Source organism: Muntiacus reevesi, chromosome X, assembly GCF_963930625.1.
Source record: "Muntiacus reevesi chromosome X, mMunRee1.1, whole genome shotgun sequence".
Classification (NCBI taxonomy): Eukaryota; Metazoa; Chordata; class Mammalia; order Artiodactyla; family Cervidae; genus Muntiacus; species Muntiacus reevesi.
This window is the reverse complement of record NC_089271.1, coordinates 148,806,246-148,830,514: the sequence shown is the minus strand read 5'-3', so window position 1 is coordinate 148,830,514 and position 24,269 is coordinate 148,806,246. Positions and strand designations below refer to the sequence as shown.

Sequence of the window (24,269 nt, the reverse complement as noted above, 5' to 3'; positions counted from 1 at the left end):
CCTTCAATCTTTCCCAGCATCAGGGTCTTTTCAGATGAGTCAGTTCTTTGCATCAGGGGCCAAAGTACTGGAGTTTCAGCTTCAGCATCAGTCCTTCCAATGAACACCCAGGACTGATCTCCTTTAGGATGGACTGGTTGGATCTCCTTACAGTCCAAGGGACTCACAAGAGTCTTCTCCAACACCACAGTTCAAAAGCATCAATTTCTCTGTGCTCAGCTTTCTTTGTGGTCCAACTCTCTCACATTCATACATGACTACTGGAAAAACCATAGCTTTGACTAGACAGACATTTGTTGGCAAAGTAATGTCTCTGCTTTTTAATACGCTCTCTAGGCTGGTCAAAGCTTTTCTTCCAAAGAGCAAGCGTCTTTTAATTTCATCACTGCAGTCACCATCTGCAGTGATTTTTTTTTAATTTTATTTTATTAGTTGGAGGCTAATTACTTCACAACATTTCAGTGGGTTTTGTCAAGTGATTTTGGAGCCCAAGAAAATAAAGTCTCTCACTGTTTCCATTGTTTGCCCATCTAATTGCCATGAAGTGATGGGACCAGATGCCATGATCTTACTTTTTGTATAGTAGATCCTTATTAGTCATCATATATAGTAGTACATATATGTCAATCCCAATCTCCCAATTTATCTGCATCCTCCTTTTTCCCCCTGGTAACCAAAAGTTTGTTTTCTACATCTGTGACTTTGCTTTTTTCTTACAAATGAGTTCATGGAAAATGCTTTCAGTTCCAAAAATTGTTGGCAAGCCCAGTATTCTATAGATTTTCTATCTTTTCCCCTAAAACTTCCATACTGTTTTCAGTTTGGACCTATGATCCCTTTAAATTTTTGTCTGGTATGAGATTTAGATTGACGTTTATTTTGTATATGGTAGTCGAACTGTCCTAACACGTGTTGACAAGGCTATCCTTTCTCTGCTAAATAGCTCTTCAGCTTTGTCAAAAATCTTTGTGGGGGTCTATTTCTGAACACGACTCTGTTCCACTAATCTAGGTATTTATCCCTTAACTGATACTACACTGTCTTATTATCATTTCATAATAAGTCCTAAAACTGTGCAGTGTGATTCCGCCAACTTTATTCTTCCTTTTCAAAATGAAGGTTTTCAACTTTCTTTGCCTTTCCATATAAATTTTAGCATCAGTTTGTATCTACCAAATACTCTTGCTGAATTTTTGACTATTGCTCTCTAAATCTATAGATTTTGAGAACTGAAATCTTGACTATTAAACTGCTGAGTCTTCTAGTCCATAAACATGGTATGTCTTTCCATTTAACCAGGTTTTTTTTTTTTTATATATCTTTCATCAACATTCTGTGGTCTTCAGCATGTAGATTTGATAGATTTTGATAATTTTTACACCTGTTTCATTTTTTGTAGCACTGTGTTAAAATTTTGTTTCTGATTTTCCACTGCTAGCATATAGAAATATTCCCTCTGTGTGTTGACACCACATCCTGTTGCTATCATTTAAATCACTTATTAGTTCTATGAATTTCTTTATAAATTCCTTGGGATTTTTTATGCAGACAACCATGTTTTATGCAAATGGGGATTGATTTATCTTTTCCAATTCATATGCCTTTTATTTCTTGCTTTGTTGCACTAAGACTTCAGGCACAAAGTTAAATAGAAGTGGGCAGAGGGGGATTTTCAGCACCAAACTCTACTTCTAGGACTATTATGATTGATAGACCTTTAAATCTACAGGTCTCTCCAGCTCTGATTTTTGGAGGTAAAATTCAGAGAACATAAAATTCACCACTATAACCATTTTAAAGTGTGTGATTCAGGGACATGTACATTCACGATATTGTGCAACAATTACCGTTAACCTAATTCTATAATAGTTTCTTCACCCCAAAATGAAAGCCCACACCTGTTAAGCAGTCACTCCCTGTTATGGTCTGAATTGTGCCCCCTCTCCACGCAAATTCAAATGTTGAAACCTTAAGCCCCAGTACCTCAGAAGGTGACTGCATTTGGAGAAAGGGCCTTTGAAGAGGTAATTAAAATAAAATGACAGTTAAGGTTGGGTCCAAGTCCAGTCTGACTGGTGCCCTTATAAGAGGAGGAAATTTGGACATGCAAAGTAACAGGCATGCACATGTATGGGGAAAAGGCTACGTGAGGACATAATGAGAAGGCAACCATCTGCAAGCCAGGAAAGTGAAAGTGAAAGAAAGTGAAGGTCGCTCAGTCGTGTCCGACTCTTTGCAACCCCATGGACTATACAGTCCATGGGATTCTCCAGGCCAGAGTACTGGAGCGGGTAGCCTTTCCCTTCTCCAGGGGATCTTCCCAACCCAGGGATCAAACCCAGGTCTCCCACAATGCAGGCAGATTCTTTACCAACTGAGCCACCAGGGAAGCCCAAGAATGCTGGAATGGGCAGCCTAGCCCTCCTCCATGGGATCTTCCTGACCCAGGAATCGAATTGGGGTCTCCTGCATTGCAGGTGGATTCTTTACCAACTGAGCTATGAAGCCAAGAAGAGACCTCAAAAGAAACCTGGTCTGCCAGCACCTTGATCTTGGCACTTCCAGCCTCCAGAACTGTGAGAAAAACATTGATAAATTTCTGTTGTTTAAGCCACTCAGTTGGTGCTATTTTTTACAGAAGCCCTGGCAAAATAATATATTCCCAGTTTATCTCTTTCCTCTAATTTTTGTCACTACAGATCTGCCTGTTCTGGACATTTCCTACCACGTGGCCTTTTGCACCTGGCTTCTTTCACTTAACATATATTCAGGGTCACAACATTTATCAGTACCTCATTTCTGTTTATGATAGAAAAGTCCAGTGTATGTTTATACTACTTTTTGTTTATCCACTTATCAGATGATGGACGTCTGGGTTTTTTTCACTTTTTGTCTATTTATGGACAGTGCTGCCATCAACATTCAAGTACATTTCTTTTCCCATTTAAAATTCTTTTTAATTTTTTTTCATTTATTTTTATTAGTTGGAGGCTAATTACAACATTGTTGTGGTTTTTGTCATACATTGACATGTACATATTTTTTTTGAGTACCTGTTTTCTGTTGTCTCTTGTATACACTTAGGACTGGAATTGCTAGGTCATATGGTAATTCAGTATACACATTTTTGAGGACATCACCAAACTTTTCCATAGCATCTGAATCATTCTAGATTCCCACTTACAATGAGTCAAGGTTCCTTTTCTCCACATCCTCAGCCACACATTATTTTCCTTCAAAAAAAATTATAGCCATCCTAAAGTGAAGTGAAGTGAAAGTCGCTCAGTCATGTCTGACTCTTTGCGACCCCATGGTCTATACCGTCCATGGAATTCTCCAGACCAGAATACTGGAGTGGGTAGCCTATTCTTTCTCCAGGGGATCTTCCCAACCCAGGGATCGAACCGAGGTCTCCCGCATTGCAGGTGGATTCTTTACCATCTGAACCACCAGGGAAGCCCAAGAATACTGGAGTGGGTAGCCTTTCCCTTCTCCAGGGGATCTTCTCGACCCAGGGATCGAACCCAGGTCTCCCGCATTGCAGGTGGATTCTTTACCAGCTGAGCCACAAGGGAAGCCCATGGTCATCCTAGTATCTCATTACAGGTCTTAAAGACTAATGATGTTGGGCAGCTGTTTCTGTGGTCACTATATATCCTCCTTGGAGAAGTGGCAAATAGAGTCCTTTGCCCATTTTTAAAAACTGAGGTGAAATTTACATAACATAAAATTAACCATTTTAAAGGCAACAATTCAATAGAATTTAGTACATTTACAGTGTTGTAAGACCACAACTTCTATGTAGTTCTAAAAACCTTACATTTCCCCAAAATAAAATCCCGTATCAATTAAAGCAACTGCTCCCCCATCCTTCCCTCTGACCAACCCATGCCAAACACCAGTCTTTGTCTCTATTCTGGATACTTCATATAAATGAAATCTTACAGTATGTGACCTGTTTTGTTTGACTTCCTTCACTTAGCATTAATGTTTTCAAAGTCTTTCCACATTGTAGTATGTTTCAGTACCTCATTCATATTTTTGCAATGAGTAATAGTCCACTGAATGCATATATCATTAAATTTTGTTTATCCATTCATCAGTTGATGGACATTTGGGTCGTTTCCAACTTTTGGCTATTGTGAACAGTGCTGCTATGAATATTCATGTCCAAGTGTTTGAGTACCTGTTTTTAATTCTTTTTGGTATATACCTAGGAATAGAGTTGCTAGATCATATGAGAATTCTGTGTTTAACTTTTTGGAGAACCTCCCCCTGATACTTTTTCACAGCAGCCTCACCATTTTACATTCCCCATCAGCAATGCCTGAAGGTTGCAATTTCTCCACATCTCTGTCAACACTTGTTATTCTCCATTTTTAATATTATGGTCAACTCAGTGGATTATGGTGGGATCTTGTTATAGTTTTGCTTTGCATTTTCCAAATAACTAATGATGTTGAGCATCTTTCCATGTGCCTGTGAACCTTTTGCATATTTACTTTGGAGAAATATCTATTTAAGTCCTGTACCAATTTTTAAGATGTCATTTTATACATTCTGGATACTAGACTCATTCAGATATCAGATTTTCAGTATTTTCTCCTATAGGTTGTCATTTGGCTTCCTTGATAATGTCATTTGATGCAGAAAAGTTGTTATGAAATCCAATTTATCTGTTTTCTTTTGTTATTCATGTTTTTGGTGTCATATATAAGACTCCATTACCAAATCCAATGTCATGAAAATTTCAGCTCAGTTCAGGTCAGTTGCTCAGTCGTGTCCAACTCTTTGCAACCCCATGAACCTCAGCATGCCAGGCCTCCGTGTCCATCACCAACTCCCGGAGTCCACCCAAACCCATGTCCATCAAGTCAGTGATGCCCTCCAACCATCTCATCCTCTGCCATCCCCTTCTCCTCCTGCCTTCAATCTTTCCCAGCATCAGTGTCTTTTCAAATGAGTCAGCTCTTCGCATCAGGTGGCCAAAGTATTGGAGTTTCAGCTTCAACATCAGTCCTTCCAATGAAAACTCAGGACTGAGCTCCTTTAGGATGGACTGGTTGGATGTCCTTGCAGTCCAAGGGACTCTCAAGAGTCTTCTACAACACCACAGTTCAACAGCATCCATTCTTTGATGCTCAGCTTTCTTTATAGAAATTTTCTTTCCTAAAATTTACCCCTATGTTTTCTTCTAAGCATTTATAGTTTTAGCTCTTCTGTTTATGTCATTGATTTAATTTTTATACCTGGTGTATGTGGATAACCAGTTGTTCTAGCACCACTTATTGAACAAACTCTTCTTTCCTCATTGAATGACATCAGCACCTTTCGTGAAAACCAATTGGCCGTAGATAAGCAGCTTTATTTACTTCATTAGTGTCTATGTCTCTACTTTTGCCAGATCCACAAACTTTGGTTAGTGAAACTTTGTAATAAGTTTTGAAATCTGGAAGTATGACTCCTCGAATTTGATTCTTCTTTTTTGATATTTTGACTCTTCAGGACAGTTTGGAATTCCATGAATTTGAGGATCATCTTTTCCATATCTGGGAAAAGGGCCATTGGAATTTTATAGAGATTTTACTGAATCTTTGGTAAGTACTGTCATCTTCACAATATTGTGTCTTCTGATTCATGAACAAGCGATGTCTTTTAATTTATTTAGGTATACTTCCTTTCAGCAATGTATCCTAGTTTTAACTTTACAACTCTTTCCATTCTTGCTTAAATTTTTTCTAAGGTATTTTATTATTTTGGATGCCATCATAAATGGATTTTTAAAGTGTCCTTTTTTTGATGGTTCATTGCTGGTGTATAGAAATACAACTGATTCTGAACAGTGCACCTTTGCTGAATTTGTTTATCAATTCTAGTAGTTCTGGGGTGTTTAACATTTTCTATACATAGGATCACATCACCAGCAAATAGCTTTACTTTTTACTTTCCAATTTGGATGCCCTTTCTGTTTTTGCCTAATTGTTTTGGCTAGAACTACCAGTAAAATGTTGAGTAAAAGTGATAAAAGTGGGCAACCTTGTCTTGTTCCTGATCTTATGGGAGAAACCTTTTAGTCTTTAAACGAGTAAAATGTTAGCTGTGGGATTCATAAAAGCCCATAAATATTGAGACATGTTCCCTAGATCCCTAGTTTTTTGAGTGTTTTATTATGATTTTTAAAGTTGTCAAATGCTTTTTGTGCATCAGGTGTGTTTTTTTTTTTCTTCTTCATTCTATTAACGTGGAGTATTAATCAACTGATTTTCTTATGTGCTGTTGCATTCAGTATGGTAGTCTTTTGTTGAGGATTTTTGCATATTAAAAAGATTATATGCCATGATCAAGTGGGATTTACCTTGGCATACAAGTGATGTTCAACATAAGAACTAGTTAGACAAAGATACCACAAAAAATTATAAAATGTTATTATGAATACAGATGCAAAAATCCTCAACAAAATACTACCACACTGAATCCAATAGCATCTTTGGCCTCTGGAAAGAGTTTGAGAAGGATTAGTGCTAATCCTTCTTTAACTGGGTTGCAGAATTAACCAGTGAAGTCCTCTGCTGGTCTTGGAATTGTCTTTGTTGAGATGTTTCTGAATACTGAGTCAATCTATTTAATTTTTATAAGTTTGTTCAAGTTTTCCATTCCTGTTTGAGCCAGTTTTGGCAATTTGTTTTTCTAGGAATTTGTCTACTTCATTTAGGTTATCTAACAGTTTTTCAGTTCTACCTTATAACCATTTTTTTATTTCTGTAAAGTGAAAAGTGAAGTCGCTCAGTCGTGTCCAACTCTTTGCGACCCCATGGACTGTAGCCTATCAGGCTCGCCATCCAGGCATTTTTCCAGGCAAGAATACCAGAGTGGGTTCCCATTTCCTTCTCCAGGAGATCTTCCTGACCCAGGGATTGAACCCAGGTCTCCCACATTGTAGGCAGACCATCTGAGCCACCAGGGAAGTCTATTTCTGTAAAGTTGGTAGTAATGTCCCTGCTTTGATTTCAGATTTTAGGTTCTTGTCTCTTCTCTCATCTTTATTAGTCACGTATGCAGATAGATAAAGATAAGTCAATTTTGTTGCTTTTTACAAAGAACTTTTGCTTTCTTTCATTCTGTTATTTCTCTAATCCCTATTTTGTTTGTCTTTATTAATTTCCTTCGTTAACTGCTTAGAATTTAGTTTGCACTTCTTTTTCTATTTCCTTAATATGTAAAGTTAGATTACTGATTGGAGGTATTTTTAAAGTTGGCATGTATAGCGATAAATTCCTCTGTGAGCACTGCTTCTGCTGCATCCTGTAATATTGCTACGTTGTGTTTTCATGTTATTAGTTTCAAAATATTTTCTAATTTATCTTGTGATCAACACTGGTTGGTTAAAAGCATGTATTTCATCTCCACATATCCGTGAATTTTCCAGATTTCTCTCTGTAACTGATTTCAGATTCCATTCCACTTTTGTAGAAGATATTCTGTATGATTCCAATCTTCAAAACTTTACTGAGACTTGTTTTGTGAGCTAACCTGTGGTTTATCCTTGAGAGTATTTCATGTGCCCTTGGAGAGGGTGTGAATTCAGCTGTTGTTTGGTAAGGAATTTTGTATGTCTGTTAGGTATAGCTTGTTTATAGCATTATTCAGATTTATTTCATTATTTTTTCTAGTTAGTTCTGTCCTTTATTGAAAGTGGGGTGAAGTCTCCCACTAGTGTGTTTCTCTCTTCAATTCTGTTAATTTGTGTGTGGTACATTTTGGGGTTCTTTTGTTAGGTGCATATATGCTTATAATTGTTATGCCTCTATCATTTTATGTTCCTCAATTTGTCCACTACTGCCTTTTGTATAATAAAGACATTTTCTAGTACACTGTTTTCTTTCCTTCCTCCCTTCCTTTCTCCCTCTCTCTACTACGTATCTCTATTTTCTTAATAGTTTCTCAGGAAACTGCAATTAACGTATTTTTTAAAATTTTATTTATTTATTATTTTTGACTGAGTTATACAGTCCAGGTCAGAATACTGGAGTGGGTAGCCTTTCCTTTCTCCAGGGGATCTTCCCAACCCAGGGATCAAACCCAGGTCCCCCACATTGCAGGCAGATTCTCTACCAGCTGAGCCACAAGGGAAACCCTACAATTAATATCTTAATTTATAAGAATTTAGCTCAAATTAAGGACATCCCTAGTGGCTCAATGGTAAAGAATCCACCTGCCAATGTGGGAGATGCAGGTTCAATTCCTGGGTTATACACCATGTTTATTTCTGAGTACTAGTATTATGGGTACTTTTCTTCTTTCTGTATTTTATGAAATTTTTTTGTGATAAGTATGTATTATTTGGGGCATCCCAGGTGGTTCCGTGGTAAAGAATTTGCCTGCCAATACAGGAGACAAAGATTCGATCTCTGGGTTGGGAAGATCCCCTGGAGGAGGACATGGTATTCTTCTTGCCTGGAAAGTTCCACGGATTGAGGAGCCTGGTGGGCTACAGTCCACGGGGCTGCAAAGAGTCAGACATGACCCAGCACAACAATAATACTTAGTCATATTCACAATGTTCCTACATAACTTCATTCCAATGCTTTTGTATTGTTGTTATCACATCTTTCTACAATATGTGACTATCAACTTAGATTTATAACTGTTGCTTTATGTAGTTGTCTTGGAGTTGATATTCTTGGATGTACAATTAGGTTCATACCTTTCAAAAATTTGAGATGTTTTTGACCATGATTTCTTTGGATACATTTTCTGCCCCTTTCCATCCTCTACTCAGACTCCTATTATGAGTTCACTGATCATGCTTTAAGATGCCCAGCAGGTCTTAGGCTCTTCGTTTTTCTTCATTCTTTTTTTCTTTCCTTAGACTGGATAATGTCAATTCACCTGCCTTCAAGTTTGGTGATTCTTTCTTTTGTCTTCTCAAACCTGCTGTTGAACCCATCTAGTGAATTTTTCACTTCCTTTATTGTACTTCTCAGTCTAAGAATTCTTATTTGATTCCTTTTTATAACTTCTCTCTTTATGGATATTTTCTATTAGATAGTCTTTATCATTCACATGACTTTCTTTGGTTCTTTGTATATTGTATGCTTTAGCTATTTGAGAATATTTTAAACAGCTGATGGACAGTCTTTGTCTAGTAAGCCCAATGGCTTGGCTTACTCCACGAATGCTTTTCCTGCTTACAGCCCATAATTTGTTTATCTGAATGCCTTTTTGTTGTTGAAAACTGGGGTTTGTCATTGCTGCTTGTTTTATCTGATTTTGTTTGTGCATTTAGTGACTTTCCATAACTAATTTTTTATAGTCTGGATTCTTTGCTATGTATGGCCAGTGAGGTCTCTTTCCTGTTAGCTTAGTGGCCATCTAATGACTTGAGAGGGGTTTCCTTATATATGGAGATTCTGGTGTTTCTTTCTGGATTTAGTATTTGCCTGCTTGCTATAAAATACTGATTAGTTTCTAGAGTTCCAATAAAGTTGATTCTGACAGTTTTTGCCTGACTATTCACTGCTTTTATGGAGGTCTTTTAAAGTTTCCTACTCTGCCATTTTTACTGATGTAGCTCTCTCTGGTCACTTTTTCAATGTTAATGTTCAATTTGGAATTCTTTAACCATTAGGGTTATTAATGAAGAATAAAAATATTTTCAGGCAAGCACAGACTCAGGTTCAGCTCAAATGCACACTTTTCTTAGGAAGTTACTAAAGAGTCTTTAACAGCAAAAGGACAGAGTGAACCAGAAAAATGACATGAAATCCAGACAACAACAGAACTAATTCAGGAGGATAATGAAGAAAAGTCCCAGGACATTAGCTGAGACCTGATTAGCAAAGGAAAAGGGAAGGCTTTAGGGAGTGATCCTAGGAAAAAGCAAAGATTCCAAAGATCTCCATAGTACGCTTAAGAATTTGGAGCTCAGGGAGGTGATAAAGGCACAGAAATAAGAGATAAAAAGCCATTCAGAACATCATGAAAAAGCAAAAAGCTATACAAGAAAGGAAATATAATCACAGCATACTACTTTACAGTGCTTGGTTGTACATGGAATAATATTTACAGAAGCATAACAATATAAACATTTTGTTTCCTAGTCTTAGAATCAACAAGCAGACAAAGCACAGAAAACGCAATTATGATCACAAACACAGAACCCAGATTTTTGCAACTGTGAAAGTATCAAGGTTTATGGTAAATCTGTCAGTAACAGTAGGGAGTCAAAAGATATTGTCTGTTATCTGCTGTTGATAGGATAATTAAAGCAGCAAACTAAGTAGGTTAGAAAAGTAACAACAGAAGAACAGAAAGGAGGAATTTAACTACACTGGGCAGAACGGAGATGGGGCAGTATCAGTGGGCTAAATCCTCCTTTGTGAGAAGAAGAGCTAATATCTAAAATTAGTAAATCAAGAAAGAATATCAGAAGTCTGTTATTTAGAGATATCAAAGGAAATATTAGAAGAACTAAAAACAAGATTTGGAGAAAGAAGTCATTCCTCTTGAGGAGTAAGACTATTGATCATAAAATGTGTACCATTCTGTATTTTTATTCACATACATCTATTACTGTGATGAAAACTGTAACCCTTGTGTATGATTCAACATTCCAAACCCATGTAAAAATACAATGAAGTCTTCCCACTTCCTCTCTGCTGCAGTGACTGATGTGTTTTTGTCCAGATATTCATGAATGGTATAGCATTCGATACATACTATTCTTGTACCTTGCCTTTTACTATTTAACAATGTATCTTGGAGATATATATGTATCACTCTTGAGCTTCCTCCTATTTTTAATAGCCGAATATTATTCTATTATTTAGATATATCATAATTTATTTAACCAGTACTATACTGAGAGAAACCTGTTCTTTTCCCCAGGTCTTTGCTCTTTCAAACAACGATATTATTAGAAATTGAGCAACACTGTAAGAAAAAAATCTGAAGCATTCTTTGCTTCTGTCTCCCAATGAGATATTGAATGTTGCTTTCATCTCTGCCTGCTTGGTGCCTGCCATGGTGCATGGCATGCAGTAGATACTGTATTTTCTAATTTAGCTTGAACAAAATTTCAATGAGGGAAGTAAGCTAGGTAAACATTTCAATGAGATGCTATACCTCTAAAATCAAGTTTATGGCACAGGATACACAAGAGCTTATATAAATCTGTAAGACTGCATACTCAGTCTTTGTTTCACAATTCATCAGAGAAAGGAAATGTTAACAGTGCAACTCAGTTTAGAATAATACTAGAAAGGAAATCTGGGACAGGGCTGTAATGATGTAACTGCAATGTTCAGACTACTTATATTAGCCTAGCTTTGTATATCCCCAGTATCCAAGATACTAAAGATATGCTAACTCCTCACAGAGATGTTAGTAAGTATAAGTAGAGTACAGAATTCTCCGCATCTTACTAATGAGAGAAATATTAATAAAATGAAACAAAACAATCAATTCCCTGGACTGGAGATTAACCCACCCATACATACATATATCTCTGTCATACTTACTCTGAGCTCTTTTGGGCCTGTATGGATTGAAAGCAAGTATAGAGTACCCGTCCAGTCTTTAAAGAAAAAAAAAAAAAAAGAAGAAAGAAAAGTCACACAGAGGATTAGTATTGAAAAAAGTACAGCAACTTAGTAGACTGTAACCTAAAACTCAAATGCCCCTCTGGAACTGGAAGGTTAGAAGAGATTTCTAAAGATGGAATATGCATAAATCAGTTTCTGTAAGAAGGATAAAATACTCAGTCAACATGAAATGGCTACAATGAAACATCTGCTCATATGACAGCAGAGAAATGGTCACAAATGTGAAACCCAAGAAACTGAGAAACCCATTCAGACTCCTTTGTTGGAAACTGACAAACTGATTCTGTAACTATCTATAATGACAATAAATAAATTTATAATGACAAAGCCAGAAGCATTTCAATGAACTATGAAGTTCAAGAGACTGAACTTCAATGTTTTCAGAAGAGTGATATTATGAAGACTATTCACTATGAACATAGATCCTGAGACTATGACTAATGTACTAAACAACAGAACACACTTGATGAGCTGGCAAAATTCACACTTGCAATGTGAAATTTTCTTTTCATTTGCAGTGACACATAGTAAAAGCTCTTGATCAGAACATAAAACTCAAACAGAGGCACTCTAAATAGAGAATGGCGTGCATGCTAAGTTGCTTCAGTCATGTCTGACTTTTTGCAACCCTATGGACTATAGCCCGCCAGACTCCTCTGTCCATAGGATTCTCCAGGTAAGAATACCAGAATGGGTTGCCATGTCTTTCTCCAGGGGATCTTCCCTGAGAATGGCAAGACTAGCCATTGATTGAGCTACTTAACTACTCTGAGCTTCAGTTTACTTATCCAGAAAATATGGATAATAGTATCTCTCAGAGGCTGTTGTCAGGGTCTGAGCATATTTATGTCAAACACATAATGACTAAGTGCCATACAATACATGATAAATGGTGGCACTTGTTACTCTGATTAGCCATCAAAAAATATACAGAATCTGGCCACTTCTCATTGACTCCACTCCTACTGCTGTAGTCAAATGTCCATTATCTCTTCCCCAGTTACTGCAGTTTCTCCTTAACTGGTTTCATGGAAGTCATGGATTCTGCACCCCCTCCTTCCCTGTGTCCCCACCAGCACCCCCCACCCCAGACGTCATTGGTGGATGAGCACACGAGTTATCATCCAAACCAGGATACTTCCAAGAAGTAAAGGTGTGGCCTGAATAGGAGATTGGGGGCAGTGGGGTGAAACTGGGACTAATGGAGGCAAGCTGGGACAGAGGGTCGTGTTGCAGCCACACTGACTTCCTCGATGTCCCCCCAAACATGCCATGCTCACCGCAGGGTCTTTTCACTGGCTCTTTCCCCTGCCTGGAATGCTCTTCCCCCAAGAAATCCTCAAGACTTGCTCCCTCACTATCTTCAGGTCCTGACTCAATGACCCTGCTCATTGAAACCTTCCCTGGACACACTATGCAAATTCCCAAAGAGCTTTCTCTATTCTGTGTGTGTGTGTTTATACCTGCACATGCCTACATGCCCACATCCACAGAGAGACACACACACACAATACCTTTGTATTTTTATCTTCTATGAAGCAGGAAAATATAAGTCCTACAAAGCCTTGATCCATCATCTGGTACATGGCTTGTGTGCGGACATCTGCAAAGAAACAAAGATAAAAATCCACTGTCAGTGAACTCTATCTCCCAGATGTGAAAATATAAAGATACCCAGGATTCAGATTCTAAAAGGACAATGGGGATATATTGGAATGACAATACTCTTGTCAAAGTATAAGCTTTTTCCTTTATTAGGGAAATACTATGGCAATTAAATAATAAAATGTACTAATGATTCTAGGATGCCTAGCCCATGACTAGTCCTGCTATGAAACAGAGTGTAGAAAGAAGATGGAAAACTTCTATTAGCCCCAAAACACTTGATAATTTCTTGCAGGAGGACTCCAAAAGAAAATAAAAAGGCACGGAAAGGAGACAAAAAAAGATTTCTGAGAATAAACTTTTGATGGACAGCTTCTAAAGAAGTGAATATATTAGACCTGATATTAAAGAATGGCAGTGTCGAACTATTACCTAGGAAACCACTGTACAGAAGTGACTGCTATATTTTAAATGGATAACCAACAAGGACCTACTCTATAGCACAGGGAACTCTGTTCAATGTTCTGTAGCAGCCTGGATGGGAGGGGAGTTTGGGGGAGAATGGATACATGTATATGGATGGCTGAGTCCCTCTGCTGTCCAAATGAAACTGTCACAACATTGTGAATCAGCTGTTGTTGCAGGTGTTCAGTCACCCAGTCATGTCTGACTCTTTGCGAACCCACTGACTGAAGCATTCCAAACTCTCTGTCCCTCACCACCTCTCAAAATTTGCCCAAGTTCATGTCCATTGCATCAGCAATGCTATCCAGCCATCTCATCTTAATCTTTCCCAGCCTCACGGACTTTTCCAATGAGTCAGCTGTTCGCATCAGGTGACCAAATTCAGTATCAGCCCCATCCCAATTCCCAAGAAGGGTACTACTAAAGAATATGCTAACCGTCGGACAACCACACTCATCTCCCATGCTAGTAAGGTCATGCTTAAAATCTTGCATGCTAGGCTTCAACAATATGTGAACCATGAACTTCCAGATGTTCAAGCTGGATTTAGAAAAGGCAGAGGAACTAGAGATTAAATTGCCAGCATTCGCTGGATTATAGAGAAAGCAAGGGAATTCCAAAAAAACATCTACCTCTGTTTCATCAACTACACCAAAGTCTTGGACTGTGTGGATCATAATAAACTGTGGAAAGCTCTTAGAGAGATGGGAATATGAGACCATCTTACCTGTCTCCCAAGAAACCTGTATGAGGGTCAAGAAGCAACATTTAGAATCCTGTATGGGACAACTGACTGGTTCAAGATTGAGAAAGAAGTACAACAGGGCTGTCTGCTGTCACCCTGTTTGTTTAACCTATATGCTGAGCACATCATGAGAAATGCCGGGCTGAATGAGTTACAAGCTGGAATCAAGACAGGCGGGAGAAACATCAACAACCTTAGATATGTGGATGATACCATTCTAATGGTAGAAAGCAAAGAGGAACTAAAGGGTCCCTTGATAAGGGTGAAAGAAGAGTGAAAGAATTGCTTAAAACTAAATATTACACTAAGTTCCTGGCATCTAGCCCCACTGCTGCTGCTGCTGCTGCTAAGTCGCTTTAGTCGTGTCCAACTCTTAGCGACCCCATGGACTGCAGCCTACCAGGCTCCTCTGTTCATGAGATTTTCCAGGCAAGAGTACTGGAGTGGGTTGCCATTGCCTTCTCCAGCCCCATTACTACATGGTAAACAGAAGGGGATGGTGACTGCAGCCATGAAATCAAAGACACCTGTTTCTTGGCAACAAACCTAGACAGTGTGTTGAAAAGCAGAGACATTATTCTGCTGACAAAGGTCCATATAGTCAAGGCTATGACCTTCCCATATGGTATGATCACCTATATTATCAGCCTATGGTATAATGGATCCAAATTGGTATACGGTTCCAAATCGGGAAAGGAGTACGTCAAGACTGTATATTGTCACCCTGCTTATTTAACTTATATGCAGAGTACATCATGAGAAACACTGGAATGGATGAAGCACAAGCTGGAATCAAGATTGCTGGGAGAAATATCGATAACCTCAGATATGCAGATGACAGCACCCTTATGGCAGAAAGTGAAGAACTAAAGAGCCCCTTGATGAAAGTGAAAGAGGAGAGTGAAAAAGTTGGCTTAAAGCTTAACATTCAGAAAACTAAGATCATGGCATCTGTTCCCATCACTTCATAGCAAATAGATGGAGAAACAATGGAAACAGTGACAAACTTTATTTTGGGGGGCTCCAAAATCACTGCAGATGGTGACTGCAGCCATGAAATTAAAAGACACTTACTGCTTGGAAGGAAAGCTATGACCAATCTAGACAGCATATTAAGAAGCAGAGACATTACTTTGCCAATAAAGGTCCATCTAGTCAGGGTTATGGTTTTTCCAGTGGTCATGTATGGATGTGAGAGTTGGACTGTGAAGAAAGCTGAGCACCAAAGAATTGATGCTTTTGAACTGTGGTGTTGGAGAAGACTCTTGAGAGTTCCTTGGACTGCAAGGAGATCCAACCAGTCCATCCTAAAGGAGATCAGTCCTAGGTGTTCATTGGAAGGACTGATGCTGAAGCTGAAATTCCAGGACTTTGGCCACCTGATGTGAAGAGCTGACTCATTTGAAAAGACACTGATGCTGGGAAAGATTGAAGGCGGGAAGAGAAGGGGGCGACAGAGGATGAGATGGTTGGATGGCATCACTGATTCAATGGACACAAGTTTGAGTAACCTCCGAGAGTTGGTGATGGACAGGGAGGCCTGGAGTGCTGCGGTCCATGGGGTCGCAAAGAGTCGGACATAACTGAGCGACTGAACTGAACTGAACTGATGGTATAATTAGCTATACCCCAATACAAAATAAAAATTAAAAAAAAAAAGAGACTCACAGACTTAGAGAACAAACTTATAGTTTCCACGGCAAAGGACAGAGGGAAGGGATAGTTAAGGACTTTGGGATGGCCATGTCCACACTGCTGTATTTAAAATGGATAATAACAAGGACCTACTGTATAGCACATGGATCTGCTCCATGTCATGTGGCAGCCTGGATGTGAGGGGGCTTTGAGGGAGAATGGATACATGTATATGTATGGCTCTTTGTGGTCCACCTGAAACTATCACACCATTGTATGTTAACTGCCTATACTTCAATACAAAATAAAAAAGTTTGGTTTTTTTTTTTTCTAAAAAAAGTGACTATAGTAGAATTAAACACTACATTCCAGGGAATAGAAACAAAATCTCACTAAATAGTTATGCAATTTTTGAAAAGGATATCATAAACACCAAATAACGTTTGAAAGGATTAAAAATTACCAAACACTGAACAGATGCCAAGTTGAAAGGTCTGAAGCCTTCAGATCACTATTTATGGATACAAAAGATCCAGCAAAATGGTGCAGAGAGTATGGTTTCATCTGGTGCCTTATGCCAATTTACCTTGTTTTAGATGTTCTTAAAGATACTTTGCATTTATACCTTTTTATCTGGATCGGGACTTCTACCGACCATCTTCCTAAATAAAAAGGGAACTCCTGACATAGATGATTTATGGGCCTAAAGCCAGACTAGGTGCACATAACTTGCCTACCACATATATGCAACTCAACATATCCAAAAGCACAGACTGGATTTCCTCCACAGGATCTATTCCAAATGCATCCCCTTCTCAATCAGCAGCAACTCCATCCTTCCAGGTGAGAGTGTTCATGGCCTCAGTAGAGAGGCCAGAGGTCCCCAAATGGCAGGAGGAAACAAACTTCTCATCCTGCGTTGTCATGGCAATGCTTGGTTCTGCCTAAACTTAACTCCATGTCGAACTTTGAGCTCTGCAATGCATTTTTCTCACGGAAGTGTCTTTCTGAAGCCATCATAAGGAATTATGTATTTGCTTGGAGATCAGCCTGTCTTCAAGATTCTTGGCAATTGTTTTACAGCCCGGGGATGAATCACCCTTCGTCAGTGTGATCTCAAGAAGCATGTTGTGGGTGAGGGGCCTGGTGCCTCTCTGTTTTGGTTTCCTTTCTCTGATTAGCAACTTGCTTGCTTATAGGTATATAGTTGAGTTCCATTCAGTTGCTCAGTCATGTCTGACTTTGTGACCCCATGAACTGCAGCACGCCAGGCCTCCCTGTCCATCACCAACTCCCGGAGTTTACTCAAACTCATGTCCATTGAGTCAGTGATGCCATCCAGCCATCTCATCCTCTGTCATGCCCTTCTCCTCCTGCCCTCAATCTTTCCCAGTATCAGGGTCTTTTCCAATGAGTCAGTTCTTCACATCAGATGGCCAAAGTAGTGGCATTTAAGTTTCAACATCAGTCCTTCCAACGAACATTCAGGACTGATCTCCTTTAGGATGGACTGGTTGGATCTCCTTGCAGTCCAAGGAACTCTCCAGAGTCTTCTCCAACAACACAGTTCAAAAGCATCAATTCTTCGGTGCTCAGTTTTCTTTACAGTCCAGCTATCACATCCCTACATGACTACTGGAAAATAGGTATATAACTCCTTGCTAAAAAGTAGCGAGGAGGCACTCTTTCTGCCCTCTTCTGATGTCTGTGTCAGCAGCTTTCTCCATCTCTTTTAGACTTTAATAACACTGTATTATACACAAAAAGCTCTGAGTGATCAATTTCCTCTGGTCTGGGGGCCACGCATCTTGGCGTCAGTCACGGCTTGTGGCAGCAACCTTTCACAGGGTCCCCACCATCACCTCCCCGCCCTCACTTCCCACCAGTGTCCCCCTTGATCACTCAGCTCCAGCCACACTGGCGTTACTGCTTCTCATCATATATTCCAGCCATGCTCGTCCTCAGGGCCTGTGCAGTGACTATTCCTCTCTGCCTGGAATGCTCTTCCCCAAGATATTTGCATGGTCATTCTCACTTCCTGCAAGTTTTGGATCCCCTGTTACTTCCTCCATGAGGTCTAACCATGTGCCTTAAAATATAGAAACTCTTTGCCCTTTACCTTGATGTACGTCTTTTCATCAGATTCCTTGTCAATTACAACCGAAAGGCCGAACCCAAAAGATATACTTTAGTCTAAAGGATGGCGGTCTATGAGAACTTCCTGCAACTGTGTTGTCCAGTTTTCTTTCAGCATCAGATGGTCTCAAGGCACAAAAGAATGCCCACTTCCCATTTCCTGGTGTGAAACAATCACATATATAATCTCTCATTCTCTCAAAAACCTTTATTCTGGGGCCTGTGGTCTCTGTTTCAGGCAAGTTGAGAGTAAATGACAAAAGATGAGATGATATGCACAATTTGTCTTTAGAATATGAGCCCTGAGTTAGCCATCCCATTATAATAAAATTTTGGTGCCGCCTTCACTTACTCTGGCTCTTGTCCTAACAGAGTTCCCATCTTAGTCGGTTTGCTAAGAAGAGCACGGAAATGTAATATCCAACAAAAAAAATTGTTGGTGATTCTGAGGAGTATTGACTTGTAATTTCTAGAAGAGAATGTTTGTTTAGGAAAATGTAAATGTTTTAAATGACTGGTTATAGAAAACTGCTTAATTAAAACCACAGCCTATATTTGTCACGGTAGGTTGATGGGATCCAGCAACTTCTGGTAATAAATTAACTAACAATGACATCACTCTAACAGTGTTTCATTTCTTACAAAACGACTGAGTAGGTATCAAAAATAAGAACATACCTACAGTCACATTTGTCCTCTTACTATGCACTTCCAAAGACAGGAAAGTGAATTTAAGAGTGACTTAAAAATAGTGCCAACTCTCACGCAATTTACGATATGCTACTGCTGCTGCTGCTAAGTCGCTTCAGTTGTGTCCGACTTTGTGCGACCCCATAGACAGCAGCCCACCAGGCTCCCCCGTCCCTGGGATTCTCCAGGCAAGAACACTGGAGTGGGCTGCCATTTCCTTCTCCAATGCAGGAAAGTGAAAATTGAAAGTGAAGTCATTCAGTTGTGTCCAACTCTTAGCGACCCCATAGACTGCAGCCTACCAGGCTCCTCTGTCCATGGGATTTTCTAGGCAAGAGTACTGGAGTGTGTTGCTATTGCCTTCTCCAATTTACGATTTAGGCTGTGCTATTTCAATTGCTTGTCTTTTTCTTTTGGAAACCATGAGCAAGTAAGTGAAGTTGCTCAGTCGTGTCCAACTCTTTGCGACCCCATGGACTATACAGTTCATGGAATTCTCCAGGCCAGAACACTGGAGTGGGTAGCCTTTCCCTTCTTCAGGGGAATCTCCCCAACCCAGGGATCGAACCCAGGTCTTCTGCATGGCAGGCAGATTCTTTACCAGCTGAGCCACCAGGGAAGCCCCTTGGAAACCATGCCCTTTAGGTAAAATTTGGGGAAGTAAGTTGAACAGGTATGATGTCACTCAACTGTCTCTTTCCTCACCACCAAACTTAAGCTTCCTCTTCCATTTCCTGTTTTCATAAACAGCATTCCCACTTGATGGGACAAAGCAGACCCTGGGTAATCAGAGGCCCACAATTCACAGAAACCTCTGTTCAGATACTGACTCTGCTACTTAGTAGCTGTCTTGTCTGGGATGAGGCCTTTCAGTTCAGAGCCTGGGCTTAGTTTCTTCCCTTAAGAGCCATGCAGCCCTCATGATTATCTGAAAAGTGTTTCAAGAAGTAGAGTGGTTGTAAAGTCACATGCTACATAATGTGGAGACTTAAGAATGTTTCCTAGATTTTCAACGTGGATGTCTCTGGTGACTTTGGCATGATCCACTTCAACAGTAATAGGCTAGGAGCCAGACTACAGTGGGGTGAGGAGTAGGCATGACAGCATTACAATTCTTGTTACACATATACACACCCCATTCTCACAGCCTTCTCTCGCTTCCTTTTCTTGAATGGAAAAAAAAATGTCATTTACTCTTTTCATTCGTTAACATAGCTAGGGATTCTTTCCCTATGAAATGTATGTACTGTACGTACTTTAAATCAACCTTTTTTTTAAAATTCATCACTCATTTTTTTCCAAAGCCTGCTAATACAGGGCCACTGTTTGACTCGATTCTGAAATGGCTGTTTGGAGATAAGCTGTATACAGCAATTTGTCAGGAAGATCATTTTTTCTTTACTTCTACTCACAGTTCGACCACCACAAATCTTCTTAAGATGGCAGCTGAGAGACCTAATGGATTCTTCTTGTTAATCATTCAAATGGTGTCTGCCCTGCAACTTTAGATATTCAATTGTACTCTCTCTTTGTCCTTAAAAGAGTTTTGCTGATGAATACTGTGGCATCTTTTTTTGGTATTGTAATAAACATGGGACAAAAATGCCATATAGAGTCATCCCTTAGTATTTGCAGGGATTTGTTTCAGGACACTTAACTCCCAGGGCAGATACCAAAATCTGCAGAGGCTCAAGTCTCTTCAGTAAAATGGTGCAAAATTTGCATATAACCTAGGCACATCCTCCCATATACTTTAAATCATCTATTATTAATATAATACCTCCTGCTGCTGCTGCTAAGTCGCTTCAGTCGTGTCTGACTCTGTGCCACCCCACAGACGGCAGCCCACAAGGTTTCTTTGTCCCTGGGATTCTCCAGGCAAGAATACTGGAGTGGGTTGCCATTTCCTTCTAATATAACACCTGATACAATGTAAATAGTTGCAAATACTATAACAGTTGCCAGCATGCAGCAAATTCCAGGTGCTCAGTTCGATGAGCCAACAAAAAAATTAGAACGATGCCAGTAATTTCAATAATTGTAGGATATCAATATAAATTTATCAATTTTGATAAATGCACACTGTGACTATATAAGAGAATTCTTTGTATTTAAGAGAGTCACACCAAGAGTACTTAGGAGTAAAGGGGGATTAGGGTCTGCAACTTACTCTCACACACACATTCATATACATACATGTATGTAGACAGAGTTATATAGCAAATGTTTTGAAATGTTAACGTTTGGCAAATCTGGAGGAAGAGTATTCAGGAATTCTGTGTACTATTTTATCAACTTCAAGTCTGAAATTATGTCAAAATCAAAGTTAAAAAATACCACTATTCTTGTTGCCACAGGTTCCAGCTTCCAACTTTTTCTCTTCCATCAAACAAAGTGTTTCGATCCACTCCCTGGAATTGTGGCAATAACAAACAGGGTGAGGAAAGATGAATTTAGAGCAGGTACATTTTAGAAAAGCTCTCCCAGGTGACTGAGAGGTAGCCTTCACCACATGAAGAACCACAACTCCTAATTTGGGGGAATTCATGTCACAGGGTAGATGAACACAGAAGTGTTCTAATCCACTGATGACTATGGCTAGGACGAGAACCTCACAATGGAGAGACTACAGACCTAGGAGACAGATCTGGTTCAAACCTCAGCTCTGCTAACTCCTCACTGACGTGAGCAGGGAGACCTCTAACTCACAGAGTAGAGGATAAAACATTCATTTCTGCAAGTCAAATTATTCTACGTCTTTCCAAAGAGTCAGGTACAGACAAAAAGATGACCACGATTAGACAAAAGGGATAAAAATCAAAGGAGAGAAAACAATTTTGTTTAATTATACTAATTAGAGGGGTGAGAAGGTAGCTTCAGAGCACCAAGATATAGGATGATATATATGTCAAAGAGAAAAAGTAAACATCAAGTTTGTAAATGCCCCCCTTTACATCTTTGATTCTTCCAAATGGGAGTGTACCAGACAGGCACATTCGACAATTTTCAGTTACAGTTTATTTATTATTAGCAATAAGACTCTATTTGGATATCAGCCAGCTGTCAGGTTTTAGTCCTGATTTCCTGAACAGTGTCAAAATGGAGCACTGAAATTTTATCTCTGTGAACAACAAATCAGTATGACATAAATCAGTACTTTTAAAACTGTAAAATGAAAATAAGGGCATCTGCTTAAAGAGAGGACTTCCCTGGTGGCTTGGATGGTAAAGAGTCTGCCTGTAATGCTGGAGACCAGGGTTCAAGCCCTGGGTCGGGAAGATCCCCTGGAGAAACCATAAGCCGTGTAGCAGAGAAGGAAAAATGATATTCATTTCTAAAAACAATAAACACTGCAACCCTAGAATACTTACCAACATGTGAAGGCCAAACAGTTATATGGGGATGGGAGTGATACCAACCCACAACTCTCATGGGGCGACCTGTCAGTTCAGCCAACCTGTGTGTCTGTCAAGGTATTTTCAACTTGTGGAAACAAAATCTGTGATGCTAATAAGGGCTCAGAGAGCATCTTAAAGTTTCAAATAAATCCGTTACAATTTAATGTCAACAAAAGTCTAAAAAGGTCAAAGGTCAATGCCAAAATTTCCCACACTTTCCATCTAAAGACGAAGGTTTTTCTTTTTTAAAAAAGCAGAATTGGTTTCCATTCTTGGATACAGTTATAGCCTCTTAATCCAGTTTAGTTAGTATTTGGATGTCACATGATTAACTTGAGTAATCCTCTATTCTCTCTCTAGTCCAACCTATCCTTATCCTCTTAAGAAGTGCAAAATTTTTAAAAAGTCATGTGGGGGCTTCCTTGGTGGCTCAGTGGTGAAGAATCTGGCTGCCAGTGCAGAGGATGCAGAACTGATCCCTGACCTGGGAAGATCACATATGCCATTGAGCAACTAAGCCCATGTGCCTTAACTATCTGAGGCTCTACCTTGAGATAAGAACTCAGCTAAAGAGAAAAAGCTGTCCCCTTCTGTTGCTGGTTCATTTTCCTAAAAATGACTTACGTTGAAACCCAACAGACCTGTCTACACAACTAAGTCTAAGACAACTTTTTAGGGAATTCCCTGGTGGTCCGGTGGTTAGGGCTCCATGCTTGTACTGCACTACCATCAGTAAAAGACTGAAAATAACCTCAACATCTGCATGAGGTCAGCCCAACCATCAAGGGCTGTGTTATGCAGGCTTAAGAGTGAGGTATCTCTGTATCGGTGGACAATTCTCTAGGTACACTGTTATGTACCATTACAGCTACCATATGTATTCAAAACTCTGTAAAAAAGAAAACATTCGTATATGTTTCTGTATGCAAATAATTCAACCATAAAGATACATGAAGACGTGATAGTCCTGGTTATGTCCAGGGAGGAATGGTTGGGGAACTAGGGCATGGAAACTGGAGAGAAGTACTTATTTTATACACACTATTGTACCTTTTAAAAGTTTCTACCATGCATGTTTTCTAGTTTTCAAGGTTACTTTTCAATTGACTAGAAGATTAACTTATTCCAAAGGAATGATAAATTACTAAAACCACTGATGCAAATTTGATTTGTTATGGTTGACCTATGGAATCTAGAAGCAAATGGGAAGCAAATGCCCCATTTGATCACTTAACCAAGCAACTGGATCTAAGGGGTAAATATGAGAACTGAGAAACAGTCACCAAGCAGAAAAGGAGCAAACAGAGGAACCTGGAAGCCTCAGAGCACATAAACGCTTCTCATCGACCAGTAAGGATATCTCTGCCTCTGTTGAGGCCGCAGACAGCTGCTCTGGAGAAATTTCCACGCGATCCTTCCTCTTATCGGAACGTCGCAGGATGATGACAGAATGAATGTGAACAATTCTGACGGTGTCAACCTACAGGAAAATCCACAGAAATGTTTACTTCTGTCTCTCTCCAATAATTATCTCCTCCTGCAATTAGAGGACACATCATATTACACTATCAGGTTAAAAAGTTGCCATCTTAGAAAACTGGGATTTTTCTCATGCATGATGGAATGTTTCAAATATATCCAAACTCAATATATACATTTCCAAACAAAATGTGGGATTTACATCAAGGGAGGACTTTGGCAACAGTCAAGTAATAATCATTTGATTTCCAACTATGTGCAAAAATACAACGCTGAGCGCCGACCACCTAACATGCGGTTGCACAGCAAGAATCATATGTGAAACTACATTAAAATAATGCAGTAAATAAATGCTATAGAAGCTCAGGGAAAACGAGTCACTTATTTTGAAAGAAAGAAAGCTTTCCAGAAAAGGCAGCCGAGTGTATCTTATCTCCTAATTGTTGTGTGTATGTGCACAGATAGACAGAATTTCCATAGATTCCAAATTGACGTCAGTAAGATGTTTGGGAG

The 24,269-nt window shown here is 39.3% G+C and overlaps 1 protein-coding gene across 3 annotated transcripts in view; it reads right to left on the bottom strand.

Moving 5' to 3' along the window:
* BRCC3 (BRCA1/BRCA2-containing complex subunit 3) overlaps positions 1-24,269 on the bottom strand; it is a 60,482-nt gene that overhangs the window by 28,718 nt on the left and 7,495 nt on the right. For all 3 annotated transcript variants that reach the window (XM_065916610.1, XM_065916608.1, XM_065916609.1), the window contains 4 exons: positions 23,638-23,757; positions 22,251-22,338; positions 13,118-13,206; positions 11,520-11,575 (listed from right to left, as the gene is read on the bottom strand). In XM_065916610.1, the coding sequence (XP_065772682.1) occupies positions 11,520-11,575; positions 13,118-13,206; positions 22,251-22,338; positions 23,638-23,757 (353 nt within the window). The remainder of the gene's footprint in view (positions 1-11,519; positions 11,576-13,117; positions 13,207-22,250; positions 22,339-23,637; positions 23,758-24,269) is intronic.